This window comes from Haemaphysalis longicornis, unplaced genomic scaffold, assembly GCF_048455015.1.
Source record: "Haemaphysalis longicornis isolate Haplotype H1 unplaced genomic scaffold, Haemaphysalis longicornis Haplotype H1 scaffold_12, whole genome shotgun sequence".
NCBI classification, from domain to species: domain Eukaryota; kingdom Metazoa; phylum Arthropoda; class Arachnida; order Ixodida; family Ixodidae; genus Haemaphysalis; species Haemaphysalis longicornis.
Genome location: NW_027526225.1, coordinates 115,536,106 through 115,549,188, shown reverse-complemented (window position 1 = coordinate 115,549,188; position 13,083 = coordinate 115,536,106). Strand labels below are relative to the sequence as shown.

General features: G+C 47.5%; 1 protein-coding gene across 1 annotated transcript in view; it reads left to right on the top strand.

The window, feature by feature from the left end:
• Positions 1 to 6: 6 nt before the first annotated feature.
• The window catches only part of LOC144161806 (uncharacterized), an 84,738-nt gene continuing 71,661 nt past the window's right edge, over positions 7 to 13,083 (top strand). Inside the window, 1 exon segment of the mRNA XM_077692404.1 lies at positions 7 to 49. Coding sequence (XP_077548530.1) covers positions 35 to 49 — 15 coding nt within the window. The 5' untranslated portion in view covers positions 7 to 34.

The following is a 13,083-nucleotide window of genomic DNA, read 5'->3' as shown; positions in this document are numbered from 1 at the left end:
GCGAGGCAAACGCGAGCGCGCGGAGGCGCCCCGGATGACTGTTGTCGCGGTGAGTCGAACCTCTCGATTCCCTTAAATTGCCCGGGCGAGGGACTAGATCCTCACCGTCAACCAGCTAGCCTGCATGCTCTTTCGATGTTTATTATTCCGTAATAAATGTCAATGAGCGAAAACACTTGTCGCTTGCGTTTTTCCGTCGAGCCACGGCCCGCCGCAGCTGGCGCGGTACAGCGCGCAATCGCGGGGTGGGAGATAGCTTGCTAGCTATGCGAAACGAGAAGACAAAGGCTGATTATTGTCTCTCTTTGCCGGTTTGGGTATCGCATGGGGAGAGTAACTACCTACTTTAACCCCTCTAAACTCCCACAGAACATAAACGTTCTTTACGAGGAAACGCCTTCTCGCACGTGCACGCTTAGCCCTGTTCAGAGTGCAAAAGCAAGCCTTCGTTCCAGGGAACAATGCTACTACTATCTGTGCGCAAGGGCAAGTTGACACGCGAGATTATCGAGGCATATCATCTAAAAGAAGGGCGTGTGGCGCATTAGTGTGCTTTTGATTCGTCCACATGAAAGCGAGTTTGAATTTTTAAATCGCACTCTAACGTAAAGATAAAACGCGCTATCATCCTCACAGTTTGTTCGTGCCTATCACGTTTGGAATTAACACGATGGATTGTGACCATATATGGTGTGTGGTAACATGGGTTCTAAGTTGAAGTGTTTAAATGTTTCTCTGTTCTAATAAAAAAAACAGTTGTGAGTCAGCGTTGTGGTTTGGCGTCTCGTTTCTGAGTGTTCGTGTGTAAGCGCGCTACCATCAAGATGCTCCAGTTCCAACGTTATCGCTTTTAACTCATTAAAATGGCTCTCTCAATCTCTCTCCCATTTGAAAACTGCGGCCGTATTTGCAACCCTACGCCAAGCTAAGCCCGCAGAGTTCGTCAGTTGGCCGTTGTGTACCTGTTGCGTGTTGGCGACATTCGCCTTATCTATGACACTCCTAGCCTTCTACCGCGTTTGAGCGCCTAGTGGTACTTAAGACTATGGTACAAACCAGTATCACGCATCTTATTCTTTTCAGCCGCGAGCAGGGGCGTAGCCAAGGGGGGGGGGGGGGGTTCAATGTAAGAACCCCCCCGAAATGTATGCAGAAAAATGACTACTAAATTGTTGCGCTTCCTGCACAGAACCTCTTCCTTTTTTATGTATTTCTTTCTGCAGTGGTGTATATCCCTTCCCCCCCGAAATATATTTCCGGCTGCGCCACTACCCGCAAGTGCCTTAGTGGCACATTTGATTTGATAAGACATTCATTCATGTGAACGTACAGGTGCCGTCAGAAGTAATTGGAACCCGCCGCGGTGGCTCAGTGGCTAAGGCGTTGCGCTGCTGAGCACGAGGTCGCGGGTTCGATTCCCGGCCGCGGCGGCCGCTTTTCTGATGGAGGCGAAAAGCAAAAACGCCCGTGTGTACGCGATTTCGGCGCACGTTAAAGATCCCCAGGTGGTCAAAATTAATCCGGAGCCCTCCACTACGGCGCGCCTCATCGCCTGCGTTGCGTCGGCGCGTTAAACCCTACAATCAATCAATCAGAAGTAATTGGAGCACAGGTGCTGTGGCCGAACCGTATCGGAGCGCCGTGTAGCTTCACCGGCGGTAAGGGAATGTCGAGAACACGCATGCGCACCTGCCGACGGCGATAGCCCATCCATACCTCGCAAACCACTTCTTTTAACCTAGCTTCGAGCATTGTTCGCAGCACACTGGTCCCGGCGATGGCGCTGATCGCAGAGTCGCATCTCCCAACGTCTGGCGCACTTCCGGCGCAGGCGAGCTGCCGGAGAAACGGCGCGCTACCACAGGAATCTGCAGTGACAGATTTTCTTTCACGTATTTTTAGGTTTGTGCGCTATCAGCGCCATCGCCGAGACCAGTATGCTGCGAACAATGATCGAAGCTAGGTTAAGAAGTGGTTTACGACGAATAAATGGGCTATCGCTGTCGGCAGGCGCGCATGCGTGTTCTCGTCCTTTTGTTTTCCGCCGGTGCAGCTACACGACGCTCCGATACAGTTCGGCCACAGCTCCCGTGCTCCAAGTACTTCTGACGGCACCTGTACCTTCAATAACTTCCAGAAGTACTCAAACTTCTCACATATGAGAGCACCTCGTAGATAGCTCAGTCGTACACCTCCTTCTAAGCAATTCAGTTGGTCACAACACGTTGTCGATGTCTTTACAAGTAGATTCTTCACTAGAAGGTGGCGTCAAAAGGCGTTCCTTTTCGTGGCAGCTTGGATGCCTGTGTATTTCGCATATATGTTCCATAGTCTGGAAGCTCAACCAGTCCTATGACTAGCCACAACTACTGGACGACTGCGCTGTTGGCTAAGCTTCGCCGTGCTCCCGCGTCCCGCCTTCGAGGCTCTCTTTACTGTATTTTACAGAGTCCTTTCATAATACCCTCCGAGGATACTAACCGAGTGATGGACCGACCAAGGACCAACACGCGTAAGCTTATCGGAAAAGATTCGTAGGTTCTCTCATAGACGGCCCCCATTTAAACAAACAAACCGCAAAAAAAAAAAAAAAAAACACGTAAAAAGAAATCGCTGCAATAACACTCCTCTGGTCCCGCCGCCGCTCGATTCATGTCGGGTTCGGTTTCGCGCACAATTCCTCCTCTCCCACACTTAGAACTGACTCGGTGCTCGACCGCGCGGGAAATGCGTTCGACCCGCAGCGCCGTGCCCATTCCTCCATGGCCGTGCCTCTCGACTTCGTCCCGCCAACCGATCAGTAGTGCGTGCTTGCACCACTCGAGGGCAAAAAAAAAAAAAAAAAAGAACCCGTCAGTTTTATAAACACAGCGAGAATATAGGGTGGTGGATGAGGAGGGGGAAGGGTTTTTTTTATCGAAGAACAAAGGAGGCGAAAGCGAAAATGGCGCCAAACTTCATGCGAACGCCTGCGTCCGCAACGGCAACACGATAGGCCCATCACCCTCGCCCTATCACAAGGCGCAACTGGGGGGAAAACCACGCGGGGAGAGCGAGCAGGCAACGCCAGGCAAGACTTGTGCCAACACCTACTGGAGTAGAAAGCCTTATGAAACGCCGACTATTTTTGGTAACCAGTAAGCTGAATGCGCTCTTTTCCGGTAACCACATGCTCACATCTTTCTTTAACTCGTTCACTGGAATTATACACGTCGTGCCCGGATGGCTGCCTGCGTTAGTCTCGAGACGCCGCTCCACCAACCATCGCGGGAGTTCTTGAGGCGCCCAGACACGCTCATAGGTGATTCGACAGGAATAGAAGTGGCTAGCAGAGAGGACATCGCGCTCTCTCTCTCTCTATCTCTCTAGAGTTTCGAAAGTGATAGCCGGATAGCCGGCGTCGAGGGCCACATTTATCTCCGCGAACGACGGGACGGCGAGGCAGCGCAACTTCGGACTCCAGTTGGGCGAGCTAGCTGAGAGCAGCCACTTTCTAAACGTCCCGACCTGAGGAGAAACAACGCCTCGTTCCACAGTAAGCCAACGATTTGTTTGACTTTAATACACAAACCCTTTCTGGAAACCACTGCGAAGAGACGAGTGGTGATAATGATGATGATATTTTCCGTTTTGTGGCACTGTCAAAAGTGTGCCGAACGAAATTCTCACTAGTCCACGTCTGATTACCAAACTGTCACTAATTCAATCTCATTTTCATTAGTTTCATCGCACGTTTCATTAAATAACCCTAATACGTACAGCAGGCTGAGGCGGAGGGGGGGTTCGAGGGCTTGATTCCCGGCAGCGGATGCTGCTCATCGAATGCCAACAAAATAGAAAAAAAAAGCCCGCGTGTTAAGAGTTCGTTGTACATACGGTGAAGATCTCGGGGGGTCCAAATTAATCAGACTTTCAGCGTGCCTTATAGTAGAAGTGTACCTTCAATTTTGATGCACTAAACGCACTTCCTCAACGATAGCTTCTTATAAGTAATGGAACTACTTTGAAGTTGCTTTACACTCATTTTGAGATATGGTATGCAGTGCTCTCAGGTTAATCATACGCTTGCTGGCTACCTTCATTCCTTCTTCAGCTTTTAATATGATTCCGCGGAGTGATACTAGAAGAAAAAAAAAACGGGGACAATGTAAAACCTTACTGAATGTTGTCAAGTGAAGCAGCCATAGACTGTAAACAAGCACGTTGGGCAAATAGGAGCGGGTCACTGCCGAAAAAACCCTCGGCGAAAACAAATGAACTTAATTTACAATATTCGAGTTTACCAGGGGATCTTCTTAACTGGCGCCGCTCGAGAACGAGCGTAGCTCCAAGTAATGGTGGCGACCTGTTATGTTTAATTGCAAAAGAAAAAAAAAAAAAGAAAACTAAGCGTGTTGAATACGGCGCGCGTAGGTTTGTCTCGAAGGTGAAGCGAGGCCACAACCGAAGTAGCATAACAGTTACGCGACTCCTTGCAATTCCAGGCGTTTGGAGTTCGCACGTGTTTTAATGGCGAGCTCTATATTTTCATGATAATGATTGCTAAACTATAGCTTCCCTTCTGTGACAGGCTTGTGCCAGACGGATGCCACCTAGCCGGTCTAAGTAATTTAGCTGCAGCTACCTTTGTCTATATGTAGTTAATGCAACCTCAATTGCAGCTGAATCATTTAATCCCGAAAACATTCCATGTTGCGATTACTCGGTGATTGATTTATTCACTGTTTGTTTGCAACATCCCCTGCGCACTGGGGCGATGGTACAGTGCGGTCCGCTGTTCACTACTTCTAAAGGGAGCACGAAAATTCATTCCCAACGCCCGTGAAATGCACCCTAAATCACATGTGCCTGCTCCTTGAGGGTCCCCGGTCGTACCGAGGGCCAGTTTTATGAGGCGCACCCTCCTACGTTATGTACACCTGCGCGTTAGCTTTAGCGGACGTTTCCAAACACGATGTCTTGCTCCCTTTAACAGTGGACCGCACTGCAGTTGTAGTACTGTCGCTCCTCTTAATCTATCTACACTAAATACAAACTTTCCATTTTAGCGCAGCTATTAGCGGCAGGGTAATGACAGGTTGGTACGTTCTACGTAATGTCCTCCTGCTCGCTTTACGAGGAGTTCATTCTTAAACCCTATGCAGTTGAGAACGCTGACACTTCCCTTATGATGTTCTGTAACCCTTTGGTATAGGCGTGATGACGTGGGTCATCATACCATAGAGGCGAATGCACCCCCATTACGCGATAACCTTGAAATTTGCCTCTGCTATTAGCAGCGGGCTAACTTACGATAAATTTTGTTCCAAACACTTGGTAGTCTGTTCTTCGTTGTATTTTCCTGCCTACCAGCCGCGGTGGTTCAGTGGCTAAGGCGTTGCGCTGCTGAGTACGAAGTCGCGGGTTCGATTCCCGGCCGCGGCGGCCGCTTTTCTGATGGAGGCGAAAAGCAAAAACTCCCGTGTGTGCGAGGTTTCGGCGCACGTAAAAGATCTCCAGGTGGTCAAAATTAATCCGGAGCCCTCCACTACGGCGCGCCTCATAGCCTGCGCTGCGTTGGCGCGTTAAACCCTACAATCAATCAATCAATCAATCAATCAATCAATCAATCAATCAATCAATCAATCAATCAATCAATCAATCAATCAATCAATCAATCAATCAATCAATCAATCAATCAATCAATAATTTCCCTGCCTGCTTTCTCTCTACTACTGTTCCAATTTGCTTTCAGTCTGCTTCGTGGATTTGTAGTTTAATTAAATCCCTAGGGCTTCAGGAAGGCGGACACTGTATTCAGATGACTTTGGATGGACACTATCCGATCCCCCTCCTCCACCCCCCCCACCCCCCCCCAAAAAAAAAAAGAAAGAAAAGAAATGCCCCGAATCATTTCTGTCTCCTGTCTACAAACCTTACACGCCCCATCATTTTGGACGTAGTTGCCTACAAAACTCTCCGTTCTCCGTCCTCATCCTTCTGTAACATTAAAAATCAAAGCGCTACCTTCGTATTTATCGTAAAAATTTTCCTTTCCGATATATCTTTTATTCGCTCTGTTCATTCCTAACTACGCTTCAAATCCATTGTTTCCTTGAATTCATTTGTTCATATAGATTTTCCCTCTTTTTTTTTATAACCTTTCCTGTCGTTGGTCTTATCTAGCCTTTTTTTTTTAAAATGACACTCTGTGCTATTTTTTTCATGTAAATGTACCCAAGCAATTCAGTTGCCCACTTTCGGTGATCCGTAGCCAGTAACTCCTCCTCAAAGAATAATTTACTTCGAGCTTCTCAACACCGAGTCAAGCTCATCCGTTCTCATCAATAGCTCTCCAGCGTGGCGTCAGTGAACTGGACGTAGCTGACGAATTTTGCGCCAAGGTTACAGCTCCCCGGAGCTCTGCAATGATTTCAGAAGTCCTGACCGATTGGCTCTCCAGTACGAATGCTACGCTCATGGATGAATTATTCACAATGCACGAGCTTATCTCAGCGTTGGCGTCCGTTAACCTGCTTTCTTCCCCAGGCGCCGATGGCGTTACATACTCAGCTTTACGACATCTCGGCGGTAACGCCCTCCGGCAACTGCTTACCTTCTACAACAAGTCGTGGGAGACAGGCCGCGTCGAAGCAAGCTGGAAACTTGGTCGCCTAGTTGCGGTCCTTAAACCAGGAAAACCGCCAACCGACATCAACTCTTACCGGCCTATTGCTTTACTAAGCTGCATAGGGAAGGTAATGGAGAAAATGGTGCTGCAGCGACTCGTCTGGGATCTTGAGGACAGAGAAGTGTATCCCCCAGAGATGTCAGGGTTCAGAGAAGGAAGAAGCAGCGTTGACAACGTCATTGCTTTGGTGAGGGACATTCATCGGCAAAAGGCTGCGAAAAAGATCACAGTAGCTGTGTTCCTAGACATCAAGGCGGCTTTCGATAGCGTTTCTCATGAAGCTGTTCGAAGGGAAATGGCGTTTGTAGGGCTACGAGGGCGGATGCACACTTGGCTCTGTAACTACTTGCATAAGCGGTACATCTATATGACCACCAAGGAAGGCGACACAAGGCGGCATGAGATTACTCAAGGCGTCCCTCAAGGCGGAGTCCTAAGCCCTGTGCTGTTTAGCATCTGTCTCATCCGGATCACGAAAGTGCTACCCCAAGGTGTTAACATATCTCTCTATGCTGATGACATCTGTATCTGGGCTTCTGGAACAAACCGGAGAAGTATACGATCAAAACTGCAGAAAGCTCTTCTTGCAATTCAAAAGTACCTTAGCACCTGCGGCTTGCTAATTTCACCCGAAAAGTGTGCCGCGGTCGCCTTTACGAGGCGGGATTTATCCCGCTATCCTCTGGTCATAAATGAAACAGAAATACCATACGTTAACAACCATAGATTTCTCGGAGTTACATTAGATCGCTCACTATCTTGGGCCCCCCATATCCGTATCCTTAGAGAACGCCTACATTCATTTGTGCCCATTTTCCGGATGCTGACAGGAAAAACATGGGGCTGCTCAGTGGCTTCGCTACTACGACTTTATAAGGCACTATTCCTTGGCCTTCTGCGGTACAGCCTCCCAGCGCTGATTGGTTTGTCTAAGACAAACTTCAGAGTGATAGAGTGTGCACAGGCTCAAGTCCTGCGCATCTGCCTGGGCCTTCCAAGGTGCACATCGACGAATGGAACTCTCTGCGAAGCAAGGTGTATGTCCGCCCAGACACTCCAAGCCCAAGAGTTCCTTCGCACCAGCCTCCGTCACGTAACCCGGTGTGCTGACCATCCTCTAGCACAGGTGTCTTCCCCGCATGTACGGAGCCTCCTACCGGCCAACTTCGAACGCCCAAGCAAGCCTGCTTTTCCGCCATGGAAAGCTGCACCATGGGATATAGGCCTCACCATACCAGGTATAGGCAAGAAATCATCTCTGCCTGAGCCAGCCTTGCGATACTACACGCTGGAGCATATCAGTTCGCGTTATCTTGGCCACATTCAGGTATATACAGACGGATCCGTGAAGTCTGACTCGTCAGCCATTGGAGTTTGGATTCCGTCGGTGGGACTAACTGTGAAAGAGAAACTCAGTCACAAGACGTCGTCCACATTCACTGAGTTAACTGCTATTAGGGCGGCACTCCTTCACATCACCAATAGTCCCGCTCGACAATGGGTGATTTTTACCGACTCGCGGCCTGCCTTGCAAGCACTGATGAAGCCATCCCACCGCTGCGGCCAACTCGTGCGTGACCTAAACGCATTGCACACACTAGGGCTACGAGACGGGCACCGCATCTCGCTTCAATGGCTACCAGGTCATTCCGGCATCAAGGGGAACGTCATCTCTGACGCAGCAGCGAAAGAGGCGCACAATCTGCTTGTGTCTATTGGAATCCCGTATTCCAGACAAGACGGAAGTACGGCCGTGAATGCGCTTGGATGGAAACTGCAGTTAACAGCTTGGCAGGACCCTCTTAAGATACCCTTGCCTCTGCACGCGATTGACCCTCAGTGCAATTTCCAGTTTCCGCGAGGTCTGCAAAAGAAAACTGAGGGTGTCCTTCACCGACTACGCCTGAATGTTGCCTTCACTGGTAGTTTTCTTTTTAAGATAGGCTGGGCGGACTCGCCATTGTGCTCTGTGTGCTCTGTGAGAGACGACATACAGCATGTCTTGTGTTACTGCCCGAAGCATACAACTCAACGCGAAACAGCTAAAAGAACTTTAGTGCGACTGTTACGAGGACACTCTCTAGAGCTGCGTCACTTTCTTGGTCCGTGGCAAAATCACGCTGACGCGGCGCGAGGGACAAAGGCTCTCTTAACTTTTCTGTCTGACACGGGACTAACCGATGTTCTTTAAACTTGGGATCCTCAGATTTTTCTCCTAGTGCTGTAATTTTTTCTACGTTCCGAACTGATTTTATTTTCTTCTCCCTCTTATTCATTGTTGGTGCGCACTTCTCCCCCTCTTTTTTTTTTTTTTTCACCTCGCTATGTTCACCCCCATCTGAAGTAGCAAGCCCCGCCGTTTGTGGGGCTAACCTCTTCAGTATTCATTAAAGTTTTCTCTCTCTCTCTCTCTCTCACACGTTGTACGACGCCCAGCCAATATCGCCCAGTACTACTTTGATCACTGCTTTGCCATGCACGCCTAAAGCAAAACGGCCTACTGTTCCTTGGTTTACTTCTAGCCCTGATAGGGTGTCTCATTTCAGCGGGAATACTGCTTCCGAAAGTGTTAGTCTAGAGGCCATTACGACTTTCCAAAATCCTCGCACTAATTCGTGCTTCTTACACGACAGCAGCGTTCAAATTTCGCGCCCCGTCTCCACGTGGAAAGGCAAAACGCTTGAGGGCTGGTCACACGGACACGCGTCCTCAGTTCTCAACAAGGAAGCCGTGCAAAAACCAAATAGCAATCAATATCCTCACCGGGCCGGTAGGATTGGCTCGAAGTAGTGCAATCTCCCACGATGACGCACGTGCACAGACGTCGTCTAAACATCCTGGCAATGCACGCGGGTCGACGAGGAAGCCTGTGGCGACAAAAGCGTCCCGTATGTTGTATTATTTTCAGAGAAACTTCAAGCATGCCCGTACGGAATTGAAGAAAACGCTGTACATGACTAACGTCAGGCCAGCCCTTGAATATGCTTGCCAAGCGTGGGATCCGTTTACTAAAACAAATATTTACAAGTTAGAGCGCGTCCAGAAACGCGCTGCCTGATTTGTTACGGCAAATTACGATTTTACTGTTAGGAGTGCAACTATTGTTTATAACCTCGGATGATAAACACTGGCAGCACGTAGAAAAATATTAAGATTAAAATTTCTTCATAGAATTTTAGGTGACAAGGCAGGAATTGATAAAAGCATCTACTTAAAGGAGCCTAATCACGCTAATTCCAGACGGGATAACACAAGAAAAATTAGATCATATCAGTGCCGGATTAATGTCTCCAAATATGCTTTTTTTTTCCCTAGCACAACAGAAAACTGGAATGCTGCCCCGAGTGACGTGGTCACGGCAAATAATATTCAGACTGCAATTGCGGACTTTGTTTTCTAGGCCGTTATAGCAATCCATCACCAACTGTGCTGTTTTGTAACTTGCTTCTTCACTGTGATCACTGTGATGCTAGTTTTTTTTTGTTTTTTTGTGATTGTATAATTCATTTTCATTCGTAAATAAATAAATAAATAAATAAATAAATAAATAAATAAATAAATAAATAAATAAATAATAAATGAATAACGCACTCAACGTCGACAGCAAATTCGCGGGTAGCTCTAGTTTCTTCAAGGGGAGATACCTCGCCAAGCTTGCGCCGCGAAATGTATGATTGACGACCTCGTTTACATTTAAACTTTAGTAATAGGCGGCAACATGCCGAAAACCGTTAACCTTTAGCTGGGGGACTGATTTATTGAATCGTCAGTTAGCTCCGCCGTACCCGCCCTGAAAATAAAGAAAATAAAGCTACGGCTAGAATATGTTAATACGTACGCAGGACGATAAAGATGGCGTTCGTTGACGGTGCTAAGCAAATTCATAAATTTGAACTATCATAGTAAAGTAGTAACGCAAGAGATTGTAAATTTACATGCCTCTGTGTTTGACATGCGTGATAACTCTTAAGCTCAAGAAATTGCGAAAAAATGCTTCGCATCGTGAACAGTTCCACACAAAGTAAAGACCATGATTGTTATAATTTTTTATTAAGAATCTGATGGCGATGATGATGATGACGACGATGGCGAATACGACGATGATTATGGTGATATACTGTAGAGCGAACATACATAGCTGCTGTGAATTTCATCGTAAGATAAGATATAAATGATTGAAAGTAGTAGGTGGAGGGGGAGGCGACTGATTTTTTTTTTTCGGATTACTCATTAATTGTAATTTCCTCATTTAAATCTTCATACGAGTTTTATCAAGCCTAGGCTGAAGCACCTTAGCGAGGATTGCCTGCTGTTGTACTGCGTACGTGTACTGGGGAATTTCACTAATTATATTGTTAAGTAGCGGCAGAACAGATGACAGGAACCATGGTTGGTGGTAAAGCGCGTTGTATTTGCAAAATAAGGACGACCTATTAACACGCGACCATAACGGAGCGAGCCACTCCCTCGTCGTAGTCGATGCCGGGTCATGGCTTCATGGGGTATTGTACACGTACGCCCCGTGACAATATCATCTTTTATCGGGACACGTATACCAGTGCTGGGCGACCCTGGTGTAGAGCGGGGCGACGATGAGTCGAATGTATGTTCGTAGATTTTGAGTTGCCTTCCCCGCGATGATAATGCAACCCACAGCTAGTTACTGGTGTAGGGTTTGCGGCCTCTAAGAGCCACTGCTGACGCCTTTGGTGTAAGGTCGCTTCTAAAATAACTTTAACATGTCAAACTTCAGGACTAATCTCTTGCGAACCCACGTTAGGACTGATGGTTCCCCACACGCGGCCCAGAGGTCTGACTGATTGTAGGGTTTCACGCGCCGACGCAACGCAGGCGATGAGGCGCGCCGTAGTGGAGGGCTCCGGATTAATTTTGGCCGCCTGGGGATTTTTGACGGGCACCGAAATCTCGTACACACGGCGGTTTTTCGCTTTTTGCCTCCATCAGAAAAGCGGCCGCCGCGCCCGGGAATCGAACCCGCGTCCTCGTGCTCAGCAGCAGGGCACCTTAATCACTGAGCCACCGCGCGGGTACTGAGAAAAATTACCTCCTCGCTTAGCGCTAAGTGACAGTACGTACAGTATAACTTGACGCATTGTCGCTGCTGCGCAGTTCTTTCGTTGGGAAACAGCGAGGCCGCGCGGCAGTGTATCAAGAAAGTAGGGCAACAAAGATGTGCTAAGTTTGCCGGATGTCGCCCGAAACGCGGCCAAGTCTGGTGAAATCTAAAACTGGGAAATTTACCGAGCGTTCGGTAAATGCTGCAATAATGGGCGTCTCGACGCACGTTGTACTGTAACCTCCTCCCCCCATAGCTTTTTATTCCCCAAAGTTTATCTTCTACATAAAAAAAAAACGCACATTTCGCATTCTCTGTGTCGCAAACAGTAAAGAAAATAAACACGAATTTGCTGCCCATAAACTTAATTCTAATCTCGAATTTCATTATTTGTGGGAATATTACGCCGAGCGATGTAAAACTACTCCAACGTATTCCCATGAAACATGCTTTTAAGTCAATAAATCTATAGAATTTATTTCTGGATCTAAGATTTACTCAAACAAAAGTCTAAATAGGAGTGTCAGAGTTTTCCTATATTTCAGCTCTGTATAGGAGGACAAAAACAGCGAACGTACTGCCAAAGAGTTTCCCTAGAAACACGTATAAACAAGTTTACGGTCTTCGGAAATTGTTTTCTTACGTAGATTGAAAGAGCTAGCTGGACAAGTTTTCGTTACATCCAATTTATGCGTTCAACTTGTTTCCCTTCCCCCTTTGTCAATGTACGGGGGAGTGTGGGTAAAAGGTTTGTGACATGTAAACAGCACACTTATAATGCGGCTACAAAACGCCACAATAACTGCTAGAGTAGACGGTTTTGATGTATTACATAGATATTGGGCCAATTGTGCATACACAACGCACAGCAACAGGCGTCCCTTCTTTACGCCCGGTCGCTGTGCATAAAGAATATCTAAATACAACCTAGCACGAGTCAACACTCGTCAACAGTGATGTTGCGCACTCGGGCGAGAAATTCCCATTTCTTGGTTCAGAATTTCCCTATTTTTAGCATGTTTCCCCGGAAGGCTTCTCAAGAATTCTCTGAAAAATTCCCCGCGTTCTCTTTCTTCAGCTGACAGATCTTTACGTGATTCCTGTTCGGTGTTTGGCATTAGCCAGCGCCACCTGTGTTTATTTTACGCAGCCTCCCGGACGCAGACGCCGTTCAGAGAATGAAAGTTTTAGCGTGAACTAAATTCAACTACATCTGCCGCTCACCAGCCAACGGCTATGCATTTCATGTTTTGAACCGGACAGCATGCTTAATTTTCATGCTTACTTGCATGCTTACAAAATCTGCCTGAATGAAAAAGAGCAAGACATTGTTGGG